This window comes from Cheilinus undulatus, linkage group 8 (genome assembly GCF_018320785.1).
Source record: "Cheilinus undulatus linkage group 8, ASM1832078v1, whole genome shotgun sequence".
In the NCBI taxonomy this organism is placed as follows: Eukaryota; Metazoa; Chordata; class Actinopteri; order Labriformes; family Labridae; genus Cheilinus; species Cheilinus undulatus.
Window position 1 is genome coordinate 46,829,031 of NC_054872.1, and position 16,296 is coordinate 46,845,326.

Below are 16,296 nucleotides of genomic sequence, written 5' to 3' on the forward strand. Positions count from 1 at the left end.
TGTAAGATTTATGATGATTGGGGGATTTTTTTTGGTGTGATAATCCCTAAAGGACTTGGTTTTTAGGGATTATCCTGACTTGTTTTCTTTACGTTAATTAGAACTTAGTTACTAATTTCAAAGTATCTATGCCAGTTTTTTGGACCTTGCTGTACAGTTAGCTACACAGCTTTGGACAAAAAAGAGGGAATGGGGCAGAGTAGGAGGGACATGAAAGAAAGAGAGCACCCAAAGAGAAAGACAGAAGATAACACTCTCTAAAGTATTAAAATGGTAAAAAAGATAAGAAAGGATGAAGAGGAAAGCTTCTTGGGAAAACGGGGGAGGAGGGAGGGCTGAAGTTCGGTGGGTGGGGAGGAGGGGGGCATCAACAGCCCCTCCACCCTCCCTCCTCTGATGATGAGAGGGCTGCTGAGCGCTGCACTCCGCCGTGCGTTTTTGTTTCCCTCTCAGTCACAAAGTACCCAAAAAGCACCGATCCGTTTCCGAGCCAAACCAAGCCAAGCCGAGCCACGGCGTGCGTCTGCGCCCCACAAACTCAACCCCCCCCCCCCCGCCTCCAACAACTCCACCACCACTACCAAACACCCCACCCTCGCCTTCACCGTCTCCCATCGCCGTCTCTCATGCTATGGAGCCGTAAAGCCAGCCAGCCTCTGTGTGCTTAACTGAGGCGAGCGTGTGAACCAGCAACGGATCCACGGAGAGACCGAGCGGCTATGGAGGAGCAGCGCAGGGAGGCTGGAGTCTAGACAAATCAGCACTTATCCGGATTACTTTTTGCAACATTTTTGAACTCTATTACCACTACTAGAACCAGGATTTCATTTTTTTGTGTCTGCTGATCATCTCCTATCATTGCACAGCGAGGATGCAGAGGAAGGAGGCGAGCGTTTTTTGCACGGGATGCTGGAGACTAACGCTGCTGTCGTGCGTCCTGCTTCTGCACTTGATCCCACTGACTGTGCACGGTAAGAAAAACCGCTTCAGCTTTCGCTTAAAACATGCAAAAACAACTATAATGCAATTTTCCTGCAGCAGGAGCAGCGTGCATGTTCTCTCTGTGGATTCAGGGTACCTAAACTCACTCCCACAGTGCAGCCAGAAAGGAGGTCAGTGAGACTCTGGATTGTGGGTTAGGAAAGCACATCACACTGTAGCATTCACAGAAAACCACTATGTAAAATATCCTAATAAACCATGCAATGTTGTTGACATTTTACTGTAAATAAGTTGAGTTTTGAGTTGCCTCTCCTCAAAAATGTGCACATTTTGGAGCATAAACACCTTTGAATGACAATAAAAGAACATTATTTTAATTTCCAGTGTTGATACCAATGCCTAAGGGACAGAAATGTCATTATTATGATCTTACTGAGCCCTTTGTTTCTGCAGGACTCTTCTACAGATGTCACAGGAGACAAAAAAGCGCATGAAGCAAAATTAGGTCACAATAAAGACACAAGTAGACAGTCCTAAATCCTTATGAATATTATGGAGACACAAGAGCAGGCAACATTTAGGTCAATTTAAATTCATTGGACATGCTGCAATAAAGAAGATTATGGAACATTATTCCAACATCTGCAATTTCCATTGCAATGGCTCATTTTAAAGGAATATTGCAAAGATTTTTTACACAATGAGGTCACTTTCAGCATGCTGAGTGTGGCAGACATTGTAAGTCATTAGACAGTATGGGGGGTTAAAGATGCCATTCAGCTCCATCCAGACACTGAACAAACACTGATAAGACATGTTGGGAGGAAATCACAGCAAAACCAGGTCACTAAATCAACACTATGAGACGTTGTGTGTCATCTTAAAAGAGAAATTACAGAGATGTGTGAGAGTGACAGCGGCCAGCCGATGCAGTAAAGCGGATCCCTGGAGGCACACTGGCACTACAACGACACAAAGGCGAGGATTAGAGCCCGGGGACCTGATGAATAATGCATGAGGGGATCTGGATGCACATTCTGATACACAGAGAGGGATGAAGGAGAAAAAAACACACGAGTAAACATTAAAAAAATGGCTCCCTTTGTTTGAGGTCCAGGCTACATTACTGTCAGATTAATAATGCAGGAGCGTGCACGAGACGAAATCACTGTGGCGTTATAATCCAGTATAATCTGGCTGATTCTTGTCATGGCATTGGATGAGATTCGTGGTATGTGATGGCAAGGTGATGTCCAGAAATGGAGGTGGTATTGTGCACGTGTGTGTATCTGGAGGACAGAATCCATCAGCTGAACATCCTGTCAGGTGCACTGTTCCTTGTCAGGTGCACATTCAAGACAGATTTTTATCGATTTAGCACACAGATGCCATCTCAGTGCCTTGACTTACTCTATTTCAAATAAAGTTTCTTCTATTTCTAACAGGACTTCACAAGCAACACCCTGGTTCATTAAGGGCAGATGTAAGGGAAGTGGCCGGCTCTTTAGAGCGTATTCAGCTGGTTTAGAGTGCATGAATCAGAGAGCACTGGTGGCTTTATGTCCCTCTAGTGAATGTTTGATGTTGGGAATGCACTTGTTTGATTTTCCCACCAAAAGTTAAGTCAAAGGACACTCTCATCTCTGTAGGATAGAAGTACAATATGCAGAATTTTCACACTAAATTGAGCCTGAAAAATTCTAACTTTTTATAGTTGATATAGGATGTGTACAGTATTTTCCTGTACTATTGCTGCCCAAACTCTTGAAAACCTCACAAACAGTTAAAATGTAGACTGAACGTTAATAAACTTTTCCCCATAATTAAATCTGCTCAAGTGCAGATTGAATCAGAGCTCAGTACTGCAATTATGCCCCACCACACAACTGACACATCCCTCAAACAAGTACAAACATTTCTATAGCCATCACATTCATAATAACATAACTGCTGGATAAAAATACTTAGCTTAAAACAAGAAATCTCTCTTAGCCTGTTACTGTCATTTACAGCAGTTTAAACCTCACTTTCCTAAAGAGGTTAATGCCTCTGTAGGTACTAATAAATTCTCATTATGGGAAGCAAGTGGCATAATAGCATGTTGAACTTTAATTGGTCGTCTAAAACCACGCCCACCATAACATCTCACCAGTTAAACTGCCACACCAGGGCTTCCATGTGTGCCAACACTGGTGTTAAGAGTAAGCATTAGCTGACCTCAGCATGGATAGAGCTAACGTGATAATAGCACAGTGTGCTGGCTCATTCTGTGTCAGATTGTCTTTGAACAAGGAGTTGCAGGGAATCCCTCCCATGATTCTCCACTACCCTTGACATTATCTTTTGTTATTGATTTGATTGAGAGCCTCCTGCCAGAGTTGCAAGTTACTTTAGTCTATTTTCAAATAAAGTACTAACATTTTTTTAACTCTAATGACTGAGGAGGTTCTTTGTTTCACCTCTCAGTTTTAGATAACAGTTTGGGTAACAAGCAGTGTTGAGAGTAATACGTTACTAAGCAACACATTAAAGTAACTCTGCTGCCTCTTATGGTAGCTAGTAATGTGATGCATTTATTTTTAAAGTCATTAATGCTGTTACAAACACAGAGAATTACAAGCCCTCCTTACTCAAGACCAATGTAAGCACAGCAGCATCCCAGGATGACACACTGAGATACTGCATTGTCAAAGTAACTAGTTACTTAAAGTAACTCGGGTATCACTTTTTTTGCTTCAATCCTCTTTAACTTTTAGGGGTCCACCGTAGGCGGACCCACCGGAGTGATTTCATCATCCGCTATTTTTGTCACATGATAGCATGAAAACAAAACTACATTTTGCATAGCAATTACTGAGTGTGGAAAGCGTGATATGTAAGCCTACCTCTGAGTTTTGTTTGATGTCAACAGGCTACATAAAACGGGAAATATTATCATTTGAATTTAATAGAACAATTAATTTTACACATATTTATATTCTTTGAAAAAAATTACACTATCTGTTTTAAATAACAATGAAAAAAAATCTTTTTTTGGGGGGTAATTTTGGGTTATAATAAGTTAAACATTTTTAAAAAATAGTTTTCACTTCATAAAGTTGAGATGGTGCAGAATAAAATGATACCAAACATGAGCATGGTATACATTTTCTGAGTCTTTTATATTGTCAAAAGAAAAGTTTTGACAAAATAGCAAAACAGCCATGGACCTGTAAAGGTTAATGTGCACATCACATTAATTAGTGTTGTTGGGTCAGTGTAAAAACTGTACCCATTATCATCATGGTAGAAATTCAACAGAACACAGGAGAACTATTTTAAACTTTTGTGTTTGAACATTTATTTCTATTTAAGCATTAGCACACTGTTTAAGAAGAATCTAGCTGTACTGCATTGACAGTACACAAATTAAATCACAACTGCTCTCTGGGTTACCTGTTGTTTGCCTCGTTGCTTCGTAAGGTTAAATTAATTTACCAGGCGGTGGGTGAGTTTTTCTTTGCTGTTCTTTTCCTCTTTTATGAGGAGTATATACCTCATGTGAGTATATACCTGACAAAATGTTAGTAGAACTTTTACCTCATTTTCTGGATTCTAATAGTGCTAAACTGCACTGTTCCTATGAGGTGCTATCTATGATAGCAGCTCAGCGTTGTTTACATTGGGTTAATGAGCATTATGGCAGCTGGAGCTGCTGTAGCTAGTAGTGGTGGGCAGCTGCATCACAGCACAGACAGAGCATTTGATAGAATTTTGGACCTGGACTTCTGAGGGTTCTAACTTGAACTGTTAAGCCATAATTACATGCATCCCTTCTATGTTAAAAGTCTATTTTTAGAATACCAACGCAATACAGTGATTGTGCCTTAAGTAAATGTACTGAGTAATTTTCACAATGTGACTTCTTGACTTCCTTTGCTAGTCTTCTGTAAGAACATCCACTGTCCACAAACACCATACCAAAAACAAAAAAATGCCTGTAATTTATCTATAAGTCATTCTTATATATAGCTGCTATCATAGAGAATCAAGCAATGCTGAAAAAAATCTACCAACTGCCATCTCTGAGCTACATGTTAGTTTACTGTGTTAAATAAGTTCAAATATAAAGCTTAAATGGTTACATGCAGGAGTATTTCTTTGGCTCTCTGCAGAAAGTGTCCTAAAATATCAACCTGCTCTGCAAAATATGCCACTGACCATGGCTTCTTAAGTATTGACCTTTCTCTAGCTATCATGCTCGATCATATATAAGCTAATAAAACCATCAAACAGGTGATTTTTGCCACTTTACACCAGTGCAGCAGTACAGCTGTGTCAGCGTAAACTCTGGTGGATATTAAACAAAAAGATGTTGGCAGATCTGGTGCAGATGCATTCAAACAACCTTGGGCTAACCCTTCACCTTCACACGCTACGACATATTCTCGCTTCATCGGTGAAGTGTGGAGGCAGCAGCTTGCCCCACATCTGTGAGCGATGCTCAGACGAGCAAAGCTGACTACCCTGTGTGGAGACTACAATCCTGTCAGTCATTTCCTGTCGGCGTTTTCTCTGGTGGCCATTTGCAATCCTCCTCTTTCTTTCTGGGTGTTTAATACCAACGATATGCCGCCGCCATCCCTCCGATCCTCTCCCTCCCCCCATGCAGGGTGGTTGATAGGTGATTGGTGGAATATTGGCTTCCCATTTCTGTGCTGAATCTCATGCATGTGCAGCTTTTTCGATGCCCTTCTCTCCTCTCCTTTCATCTTCCTCCTCCTCCTCTGTGTCTCTCGCTCTCTGGCCTGCTGACACATATCTGCTCACTGGCAGATCATCTTTGATGTGCAGTGGGTTAATCTTCAAGCCAAATCCTCCCACCATGACTCCACTAACCCAATCTTTTTATCGCAGAGCAGGAAAAAAAAACACTCGCTTTAAAAAGAAGGAGAAATGGACGATCCTGAAATGTATGCAGCTACAGTTCTGGTTATTTGTGAACAATGGCTTTGCACTCCCTCCTCTGCATCTTCTCTGTCGCCATGGAAACCACACACATCCTTGTACGCCGGCTGGCAGAACAGCACGTTCATATCTCTGCAATAAATTCTTTGCACTTTGAATTCCATTATGGCTTAAGTGTTGGTTTGGATTTTTGCACACAGAGAAATTTCTCGCTAAGTCTGACGGCTTGACGCCTGCTGACCACGGACGAGTGAGTGGGAGTTAAGCCACTGGCGATGGGTGTAGTCCATCATTACCAGCTCTAATTTGTAGATGATATCAGTATTCATGCTGGTGTATTCATTATTTCTGCATAATGATTTCATGAGTCGCTTATACCGTTTGATTTTCAGCAGAAGCACACATTTGACTGTTGGCTGTGCAAATACCAGTGTTTGTGCCTCAAATTTGACTGCAAGGAAGAAATAGCACTGTCAATGTCACCGCACAGATTTCATTTTAACATGTATAAGAGCAGTATTGCTTTTTGAATTTGGTAAATTTACATGATCCACGTTTGAACTTGGCGTGGATTCAGGCAGTGGAATTATACCAATGTGAACATTGCTGCTATTTTCCTTTTTACAGCCGGCGTCTGCCTTGTCTGCGACTCATTATCAGTTATCATGGATGTCAACTGTCAGCTGTTTTTTTTCTCATTTGGTGGAGGTTTTTGGACAACAGCAGAGAGAATTTAGCTCCACAATTATGTGTCAGTAACCGTGCAGGGCTATCATTTAGCACTTATAGCTTTCACAATAAAAAGAGCCATCCTAACATTGCATCCACATGCAATGTTAGGATGTGATTTCTGCAGACGTGGACCTCAATCAGGGAAGACTTGGGACTGGTTTGAAGATAATTGTATATTTTACATAGACTGTATGTGGTATTAAATTATTGTCAGAGTGTCTTTGGGCCTTGAACGTAAAGGACATAACGGGATCAAAGGGTGCCCTGAGTCCAGGCACTGGCGGTGTCGGTTGTTGATGTCATCTGAGCCTGATTAGATGAACATTGATGGACTATGAAGACCAGGGTTAAAGAGATGATGTCCAAGGATCGTGAGGTAAAGAGGTTGACCACTCTGTGAATACTAGCGTTGACAGCTGATAATGACATCTTGTAAACTTGGCAGTGATGGGGAGGTGGAGGGTCGCTCTGCACCACACCATGAATGAACTGGTAAAGGAGGAAGCCTAGCCAAGCTTTTGTATTGGCTAGGGATGTGCACGGTTATATTTGTTTAACAGACAAGATGGCGTGAGATTTACGAGTTGGTTAAGCTAACTACCTATCATGTTTAATAAACACAGGCTTAAAATCCCACCCTTAAATGCTCCTATAACTGTAATGAACCCCCCACCACTAGAGGCCGCTGTAGTTTCAGTTAATGGCTGCTGCCTTCCTGTCTGAGATTTCCCCTGCCACTTCACCGGTTGTAAAAATGAGAAGCTCAGGGGTAGCTTAGCAGTTAGTGTGTAGTATGAACAGTGCGGTATGACCATTTTTAAAGAAGTAAATGGAAATTAAGTTGTATGTAGGATGCAGAGGGTTGAACTCACGTATAACAGCTCAACCGAAGTGAAAAGAGGCCACACATCAAAGCACGATCTGAATCTGCAAAGAGGAACAAAGGCTGGTGGAGCTAGCTGTTAATGTTAGACATGCTGCAGCGAGTGTATCCGGCTCACATCACACCCGCTGACAAATGACCCTGCGAGGAATTTGACTGTTTTCTCTCCTCTTTAGACTAATGCCTTCCCAACCCTTTGCTTTCACTTCCAGGACACTTTTTAAAAGCGTCTCTGAGAAGTAGAAAGGAGGAATAAGATATGTGTGGGTCTTTTATTTCCACTGCTCTTGCTCCACTTCTTCTTTGTTTGCTGTTTAATTGGTTAGTTGGTTAGCAAACAGTTATGAGCATTACTGCTACCTACTGCCATACTGGCATATGTGATTGCCTTTTTTATCTATTCAGTTGAGGTCATCGTTAGACTATGTGCACCGAACTGTCGCCCCTGAACTGTGACCACTTGTGACAAATACAAATACTACTACACCCCTAGTATAACTCAAATGAACCTTTAAGTCAGACACAGATGTAAAAAATCCAAAACATTAGCGAGTCTGCAAACTTGTTTGAAATGACATGAAATGATTTAGACTTTATTTGTCAAGATGTGTTGGGATAATCTGACATGCCAGATGGATTTGTTTCACACATCCATCTGGAAAACCTCCAATAGACAGCATTTGGGAAAGGGCAGAGCCTTCGAAAAAAACTTGAGGGGTAATTGGATGAACATTCTGTCTGTCACATCTTTATGGGCCAATCAGAGCAACAAAACACATGACGTAGCTGCTACCGAGGAGTAAACTCCATAGAGAGCTGCATAACGGGAACCATGGCGGCTGTAGACATGTCAGTGCACGACTTTTGTCATTTTTGAGAAGAAAACAACTCAATACTCTTCTTTGTTCTTCTTTTAACAAAGAAATGCCAAGTTCTGATAAAACTGGCGCTTTAGCAGCATCCACGCTAATCTCTTCTGCCACAATTCAAACCGGCCTCTTGTCGCTGCTTGCTTACGTCACAACTCTGCCGCGCCCAAAAGCACTGCCACTTGACACTGATTGTTCCTGGCACTTTCTAACTGGGTCCAAACTGTTCAGACGGGAGCTTTGTAAGATGGATTTGCCAATGAGAAACACAAAAATGGGCGAATCCATGTGCTTTGCAAGGTTAGTGTTGGGATTCATGTTATGCATCCCATACAGCTTTATAGAAAAGGAGATATAAAGTGGCCTTCCAAACGAGACAGCCATCGTCCCAATCATGCATTTGGCCTTGAAATGCAACCCATGCTGAATTAGAAAACTGCTAATCAGGCTGATGTTGATCAGACTGTGATCAACCACAGCAGCAGAAATGATCTAAAACTGTGGTTCTCAACTGGTTTAGTGTCAGGACTGACCATTGTCTCCTTAATGTCAAATGAGATCTAAATGTCTTAAAGTGTTCAATCATAACCAAACTATCTTGATAGAAAACAGGACAGTTTGGACCTGAGATGAAACAAAAAATGCAATAAAACAAAAAGATGGAGACATTTCCTCCACAACTAATTTTTATTATAATTTAAATCATTGCTATTAAGATCTGTGCGAATGCCTAGTAAGGATTTTATCTTGGTTGATTACTGCATTAATATTATTAAAGACAAATCTCCAGTTCACTGTAAATGTTGTCAGTGAAAATGACAGTAGAAAGAGCTTTAATGCTTGGGTAGGTGTTGCTGAGTGAGTAACATCCAGAGCAGTCACAGTTGACGCCTGATGATTCACCAGATTACTACCACAAACTGCTGAAGCCTTAATGAGCTCAGTTAGGAGAGTAATGAGCAGTAACAGGCAGTCATGTTAGCAAAGCGGCAGCAGAGGGAAACTCTGCAGTGATAGCCCCTTTGTCTTGAGTCACACATATCTGTCTGCTACTGTGACTCTTCTATGACTACATGCAGCATCCAATCATTCATAGTGAGCCTTAAACAAAGCACACATTTGACCTGTCACAGCAGGTGAAATACAGGTGTTAATCTGAATATTGACAGATTAACTTGTCAGGTTATGAGCCACAGGAGGCCAAGAGAGCCAGACAATGAAAATGTTCAAACAAAAATGCATGCATGCTGTGAAAGCATTTTAAGAAGGTCCAGTCCAATCAGTCATCACTCTGCTATATAGGAGGAACCCTCAGGTTCTTTTTTATTTCATTAAACCAATAATAATCCTTTGTTTTTGAGCTACATCAAGGATGTAAAGTCATTTAGAAGGGAACTTTGAGTTTGGCACATTGAATTGCAAAGGAAAGCGATGGCTGCATTAAGTTAAACCATAAGACATCATAAATGATGACTAAAAACAGCATTAACAAGACAAAACAAGCCATTTGACATTATTCCTGACATTACACAGATTAAAGTGCTTACTAAAAGTAATATATTTAGAAAATTGTCTTTGCCTGCAGCTCTACTAGCCCTGTCATCCCAGTTTAATTGTTACATGAAAGCTGCTGAGTGTTTTCCTCCCCGGGGATCATGTAGGGACACAAACTTTTCTCTCAACACTAAATTGAGATCCGTGAGCGGCTATTGTGGGCTTCATCCCAGATAAATCTGCTTGTTGGGAATCTAACTGATCCTAATCTCATTTGTAATATCCTCCCACCTGGATCTGCCTGCGGGCCAACGTTAGCATACGTAGGTTTGCCACGGCTCGACCCGACCAGCTGCTGGCTTCTCTCTCCGTCTCCCCTGCATGCAGCTGGATTTTATTGTTCTGGGATTCATGCATGTATTTGAGGTTTGAGTGCAAATGACTACACACAAAAATATTCATACTTTGAGGGGTGTGAATCACATCAGTGGTGTGCAAGTTCACACTTAAAATGAGCTGGCTCAAAGCGTTAGCAAAACCCACACTGGCAGTCTGCGGGAGTAACCATCGATCCCTTGTGAAACAAAATTTGCCCACTTTCACAATTTTTCCATCACCCACCCTTACACCCGTCATGATTTAACACAGAAATACTCATTTACTTTAAAGTGGTTGCTTAACAGGCTTCGTAAGATGAAGGAATGCAGAGCAGTGGTTCTACCCTCAGAACCACCACCGGCTCCAAAATGAGAAATTGTGAGCAAAATTTAAGAAAAATTACAAAATTGACCTACCTGACACACCAGAAGGATTTGTTTCACACATCCATCTGGTAAACCTCCCATAGACAGCATTTGGGAAAGGACCATAGACTGTAGAAAGAATTGGACAAACCCTGTGTGACGTCAGTCGTCTGCTCACAATAGGTGGACTCAAACGGCTGTTGAAGCTAATCCGTGGAGGCTTCCATATTGAAATCGCAGTTTCAACCAAACTTTGGATCAACCTAACGGCCCATCCACTAAGCGCGGCTTCCTGTCAGCCTGCTAGCTAGCATTCTGGTTGACAGAAACAGAGCCTCTGCCTGCCGAGCTATCTGTCAATCAAACGAGATGTGCCAATCAGCTTTCATCCTAAATATAATCCAAACCATTGTGGTACAAAAAAAATTTACCCCCGTACAGTGGCAGCTAATGAGACACTAGCTAATGAGACACATTTGGTGTTTTGAACCAGGCTGTAAACCAGTTTATTTCTAGTGTCAAAACCATCTGTTTAACAGGTGTCCAGACGGGACTCCCGATGTTCCTGCAGCCAGCCTCAAGTGGACACTCGCGGTATTGCATTTTGTGCACTTCTGCCTTGGCTTCATTTTTCAGGACCGGAGGTTGGCGCTTGGAAAGGACAAAGCCTTTGAAAAAACTCAGAGGGTGATCGGATGAACGTTCTGTCTGTCACATCTTTACAGGCCAATCAGAGCAACAAAACAAACCAACTCACTGCTGTTCTTTGTTCTTCTTTTAACAAAGAAATGTCGCCAAGTTCTGACAAAATTGGTGCTTTAGCAGCATCCACGCTAATCTCTTCCGCCATAATTGCACCGGCCTCTTGTTGCTGCTTGCTTACATCACAAGTCTGCCGCGCCCGAGAGTACTGCCACTCGACGCTTGAAGTGAGAGCCTGGTGGCCATTCGGGTCCAACCTGAAGAAGTAACATGGAGCTGCCCCCTTGTGGACCGACGTCCTGCAGGGACAGGCATGGTGGAAGGATGCAGTGTGTGTGTGTGTGCAGGCAAAGGCATCAGTCTTGGCATGCCAACCCCTGATGGCACCGACTGACCCCTGTCAGTTGTCTCTAGAAAAGTTTGGCATTGTTTGTTGTAACTGCTATAATTTTTAAATGTAGTGTAATTTAGTAATAAAATGATTTCCTACAAAAGCAGACTATTACCCCCAGTGCTGAGGAACTGCTTGGAAAACGTCTGTACTACAAATCCCTACTGTGGGATCTAAAATCCAGGTGTGTGGATCTAGAGTCAGCTCTTCATGACATGCTACTTCAGCATTATGTTTGCCTCATCCACACAGTGCCAGTTTGTTTCAGGGCAACCATGCTGATTTTATGTAGAGTTTAATTCATTATATCCACAGAGAATGTGGTTTTATCTCTTTGTAAGTTTAAGTAGAATTTTCACAATGTCACATTGTGACATCTTCTTCAACTTGCTCAATCACTGTGCCATCCAAGTATTCCTTTGTGCCGGTGCTTCTCAATGTCATCGCCCCCATCCTCCAGATGTTTTTGTCATTTTTTTCCTGCAGCTCTGACTCACAGGTGTGACAGGTGTTTTCAGCGTCATTGTCACTGTCCTTGTCGGTGGTCATCAGGAAGCTGTTTCTTTCCCATTAGGTGAGAGAAGGTCATGAAACAGCGGAACAAAGTTTCCCGAGCAGCCGGACAGCGACGGGCCGCTCACTTCGTCCTTTCTGCTCAAAGTCGAAACAATTACCGTACAGTATGTGTGCTTTTTCTTTAGCGCTGCTGAGTTGGCGTTGTTCTTCGTCTCTGGCTGCCCTTGAACAGCAATTTACATGTTTGTGTTCCTGTAGGTGGTTTGTGTGTGAGGAGGATGAAGGGAGAGGTTTTGTTGGTGCGTAGGTTTGCACCTGTCTGTGTACAGTATGCATCTCTCTACTGTCTGCAGTTATAAAATGTTTGTTCATATGTAGGTGTGAGACTGTCTGTGTGTGTCCTTGCTGGAGCGAGTCATCGAGTTCACACTCGTGCACACGCTCCTCGCTCCATCTGGTGGGAGTGCACGATGCTCGTTCCTCCTCGGCTCTCTTCTCCCGCACGCTAGCGTTTAGTCCGACCATCCCACTCAGCTGTAAACACACACAGACACACACACCTGTTATGAACCTGCAATAAAAGGTTCAGCAGAATCAGAAGAGCAGGTTTGGTTGTTCAGTGTTTTTCACAGTTTATGTTCAAATGTCCAAACAAGAGTGGGATAGTAAAGACTGTAGGGTAAATTAGTAAGCTGCTAAAGAGAAAATCTGAACCTTTTTAAAGCAAAATGGTTCAAGATTTTTTAATGGTCATGCATTCTGTTTGGTTTTACTATGCTTTAATATTGAACACAAGAGATATGGGCTAAATAAGTGGTTTCGGAATGCTGACTTGGTCACTTCACACTGTTTCCACACATTTTATTATCCAGAAAAACAATCAATTAATTCATCATTAGTGAAAACAAGGTATGAGGCATAGCTGGGTGGTAATTGAGAATGTATGGTTGCCTGAATTTGTTGCTTTTTATATTGGATTTGAGTACTATGACTATTTCTCTCTATCTGACAGTCATCTGATTACACCGCGTTCCAAATTATTATGCAAATTGGATTTTAGTGTCATAAACATTCAAATTATTGTTTTTCAATTAAACTCAAAGTAGCAAACAGGTATTTGAAACTGCTGGTGCCTCTGGAGTCCCACCAACCTCAAGGTACAGTATCATCCAGAGGCTTGCAGTTGTGCATAAATCTACTATTCAGCCACCCCTGTCCAATGCTCACAAGCAGAAACGGTTACAGTGGGTCCAGAAATACATTAAGACTCATTTCCAAACAGTCTTGTTTACTGATGAGTGCAGTGCAACCCTGGATGGTTCAGATGGAGGAGTAGTGGATGGTTGGTGGATGGCCACCATGTCCCAACAAGGCTGCGACGTCAGCAAGGAGGGGGCAGAGTTGTGTTCTGGGCCGGAATTATGGGGGAGAGAGCTGGTAGGCCCCTTAGGATCTTGAAGGCATGAAACTGACCTCTGGAGAGTTTATAGAATTTCTGACTGACCACTTTCTTCCATGGTACAAAAAGAAGAACCGTGCTTTCTGTAGCAAAATTTTCTTCATGCATGACAATGCACCATCTCATGCTGCAAAGAATACCTCTGTGTCATTGGCTGCTATGGGCATAAAAGGAGAGAAACTCATGGTGTGGCCCCCATCCTCCCCTGACCTCAACCCTATTGAGACACTTTGGAGCATCCTCAAGCTAAAGATCTATGAGAGATGGAGCCAGTTCATATCAAAACAGCAGCTCTGGGAGGCTATTCTGACATCTTGCAAAAAAAGTTCAAGCAGAAACTCTCCAAAAACTCACAAGTTCAATGGATGCATGAATTGTGAAGGTGATATCAAAGAAGGGCTCCTGTGTTAACATGGAACTTGGCCTGTTAGGATGTCATTGATTGAAATAGATTTGACTTCAGTAAATATGACCTCCTAATGCTGCACATTCAACAGATGACCATTTTCAGTTCTTTACAACTTATAAGATGTTGTGAAACTTTGTTGTGCATAATAATGCATGTTGAGGTTTTTATTTTTATAAAAATAATTGTTATGATTATGAAGTTTGTTCAAAAACGTGTGCTCTAACGGCTGATGACTTCAAAAATATTCTAAAAAAATAAGAGAAAAATATCATTTTCATAATCATTTGGAACTTGGTGTATGTTACAAATAAAACTGATCCTTAGAAGCTATACTAGGGCAGATGAGAGGATAGCGTGAGTGGGTAAGAGTGGAAACCCACACAGAGAGTCACAAACATGCGTACATGAAAGACAAAGTTAAATCGACTGGCTGTTCAAAACCAGGTCACAGAGAGGGGAAAATAACAGCGGTCTAACTGGAGATGCATGGATGCACGCATATAGCATGCATGCACTTAACATGCACAGAAACACACACATATAAAGCTCATAAATCTTACATGCATCATCTCACACATGGCTACAGCATCAAAGTTTTCACAGCAGCATTTTTTTCACTTAATAAAAATGCAGCTCGACAAATCTAAAACACATTATTATTAGGAGTGTGAGTGTCTGGGTGTGTTTTAATGTGTGCGGATGCAGATCTTGTTTCCATGGCAACATATCCTTCCACCATCCCACCACCTGTGGAGTCAGAAATGAGAGGATTTGTGTGATGGATGGAGAGAAAAAAAAGCAGAGGATGAGAAAAAGAGGAAAAAGGACTGTAGAAGTGAAAGGATAAGTGGAAAATAGAAGGGTTAAATCAGCGGAATTAGAGGTTAAAAGGGGAAACAAACCAGGAAATAAACATACGAGTAAAAGAAGACGAGACTGAAAGAAGAGTTAGAGCGGTGGCTGTAAAATCGATGTAGTGGTTTTCCAATTAAAGCTGAAAGCAGCGCGATGCATTTCCTCTTTATATCGATATTAATGAGCACCGCTGAGTAAAGATAAAAAGCCTCATGTGTTATTCATTAGTGGGTGAGTGTGGGAACGAGGAGAGTGTGTTGTGGTTCTCTTGAGGTTCAGGTATTTGAAGCTTAAATCAATAAGAATGAGTTAAAGAGACTCTCGCTCCAGCAGCATCTTTGGTCTGTCCCGTGCTGCGCTCAGTATGGCCATTTTAGTCCACTGTCATCTGATCATCATTTTTTCAGTTCATTCAACTCTTTATTTTTACCCGCTGAAGTCCCACAGGAATGAAAATATTGTTTCTTTACATTTAGAGTTATTTTAACCTCTTCATGCCTGGACTTTTACAAAAGTCTGTAATTATTTGTGGAGTTAAACCATTGCTACCTTACTGATGAAGCACAGCTGCATAGGGAGATGAAGAGACATTAATAGTGGCAGTGGCTTAAGCCAGTGGTTATCAACCTTGGGGTCGGGACCCCCTTTGGGGTCATGAGACACTGAGAGGGGGTCTCCAGATACCCGTAAAAAACTAAGAATATTTTTTAAATTACAATGTTGCCACTTTACACCAATTTTGTCACATTTTTTTTTATCCCTTTTCATCATTTTTTCCCACCAATTCTAACACATTTTGGTCCGTTTTAAACCCTTTCCACCACTTTTTTCTGCCTGTTTTTGCCACTTCTAAACTAATTCTTGCCACTTAAGCTTAATGTTGCCTCTGCTGACCCATTATTGCCACTATTAAACCCTTTTAACACCCAGTTTTTCCACATTTCACCATTTGATATGCCCAGTTTTGGTGGTTAAACTAGTTTCTGCCATTACCTGCCTATTTTTTCTTTCTCAGTTAACCCCTTTTTTCAGTTTGTATCAATTTTCCATCCCATTTCGCCAAATTTCCACCCATTTTTGGCCAATTTAAAGCCATTTCAGCCACATTTTAACTCCCTTTTACCACTATTTATGCCCATTTTTGCGACTGTAACCCATTTTTGCCATTTTTATCTAATTTTTGCCACTTCTAACCCGTTTCTGGTACTTTTAAAATCCAACTTTACCGCCTTTGCCACCATTTTTTGTCATTATTAACCCATTTTAGCAATTTTTAAACAATTTTCATATTTTTTTTTGACAAAAAGGATTGACATTTTTAAGAAGGCTTTTTATTACACATGAATAAATACAG

The 16,296-nt window shown here is 41.6% G+C and overlaps 1 protein-coding gene across 10 annotated transcripts in view; it reads left to right on the forward strand.

The window, feature by feature from the left end:
* Window positions 1-441: 441 nt before the first annotated feature.
* cspg5a (chondroitin sulfate proteoglycan 5a) overlaps window positions 442-16,296 on the forward strand; it is a 121,774-nt gene continuing 105,919 nt past the window's right edge. For all 10 annotated transcript variants that reach the window (XM_041792650.1, XM_041792640.1, XM_041792643.1 and 7 more), the window contains exon 1: window positions 442-971. In XM_041792650.1, the coding sequence (XP_041648584.1) occupies window positions 872-971 (100 nt within the window). In that variant the 5' untranslated portion in view covers window positions 442-871. The remainder of the gene's footprint in view (window positions 972-16,296) is intronic.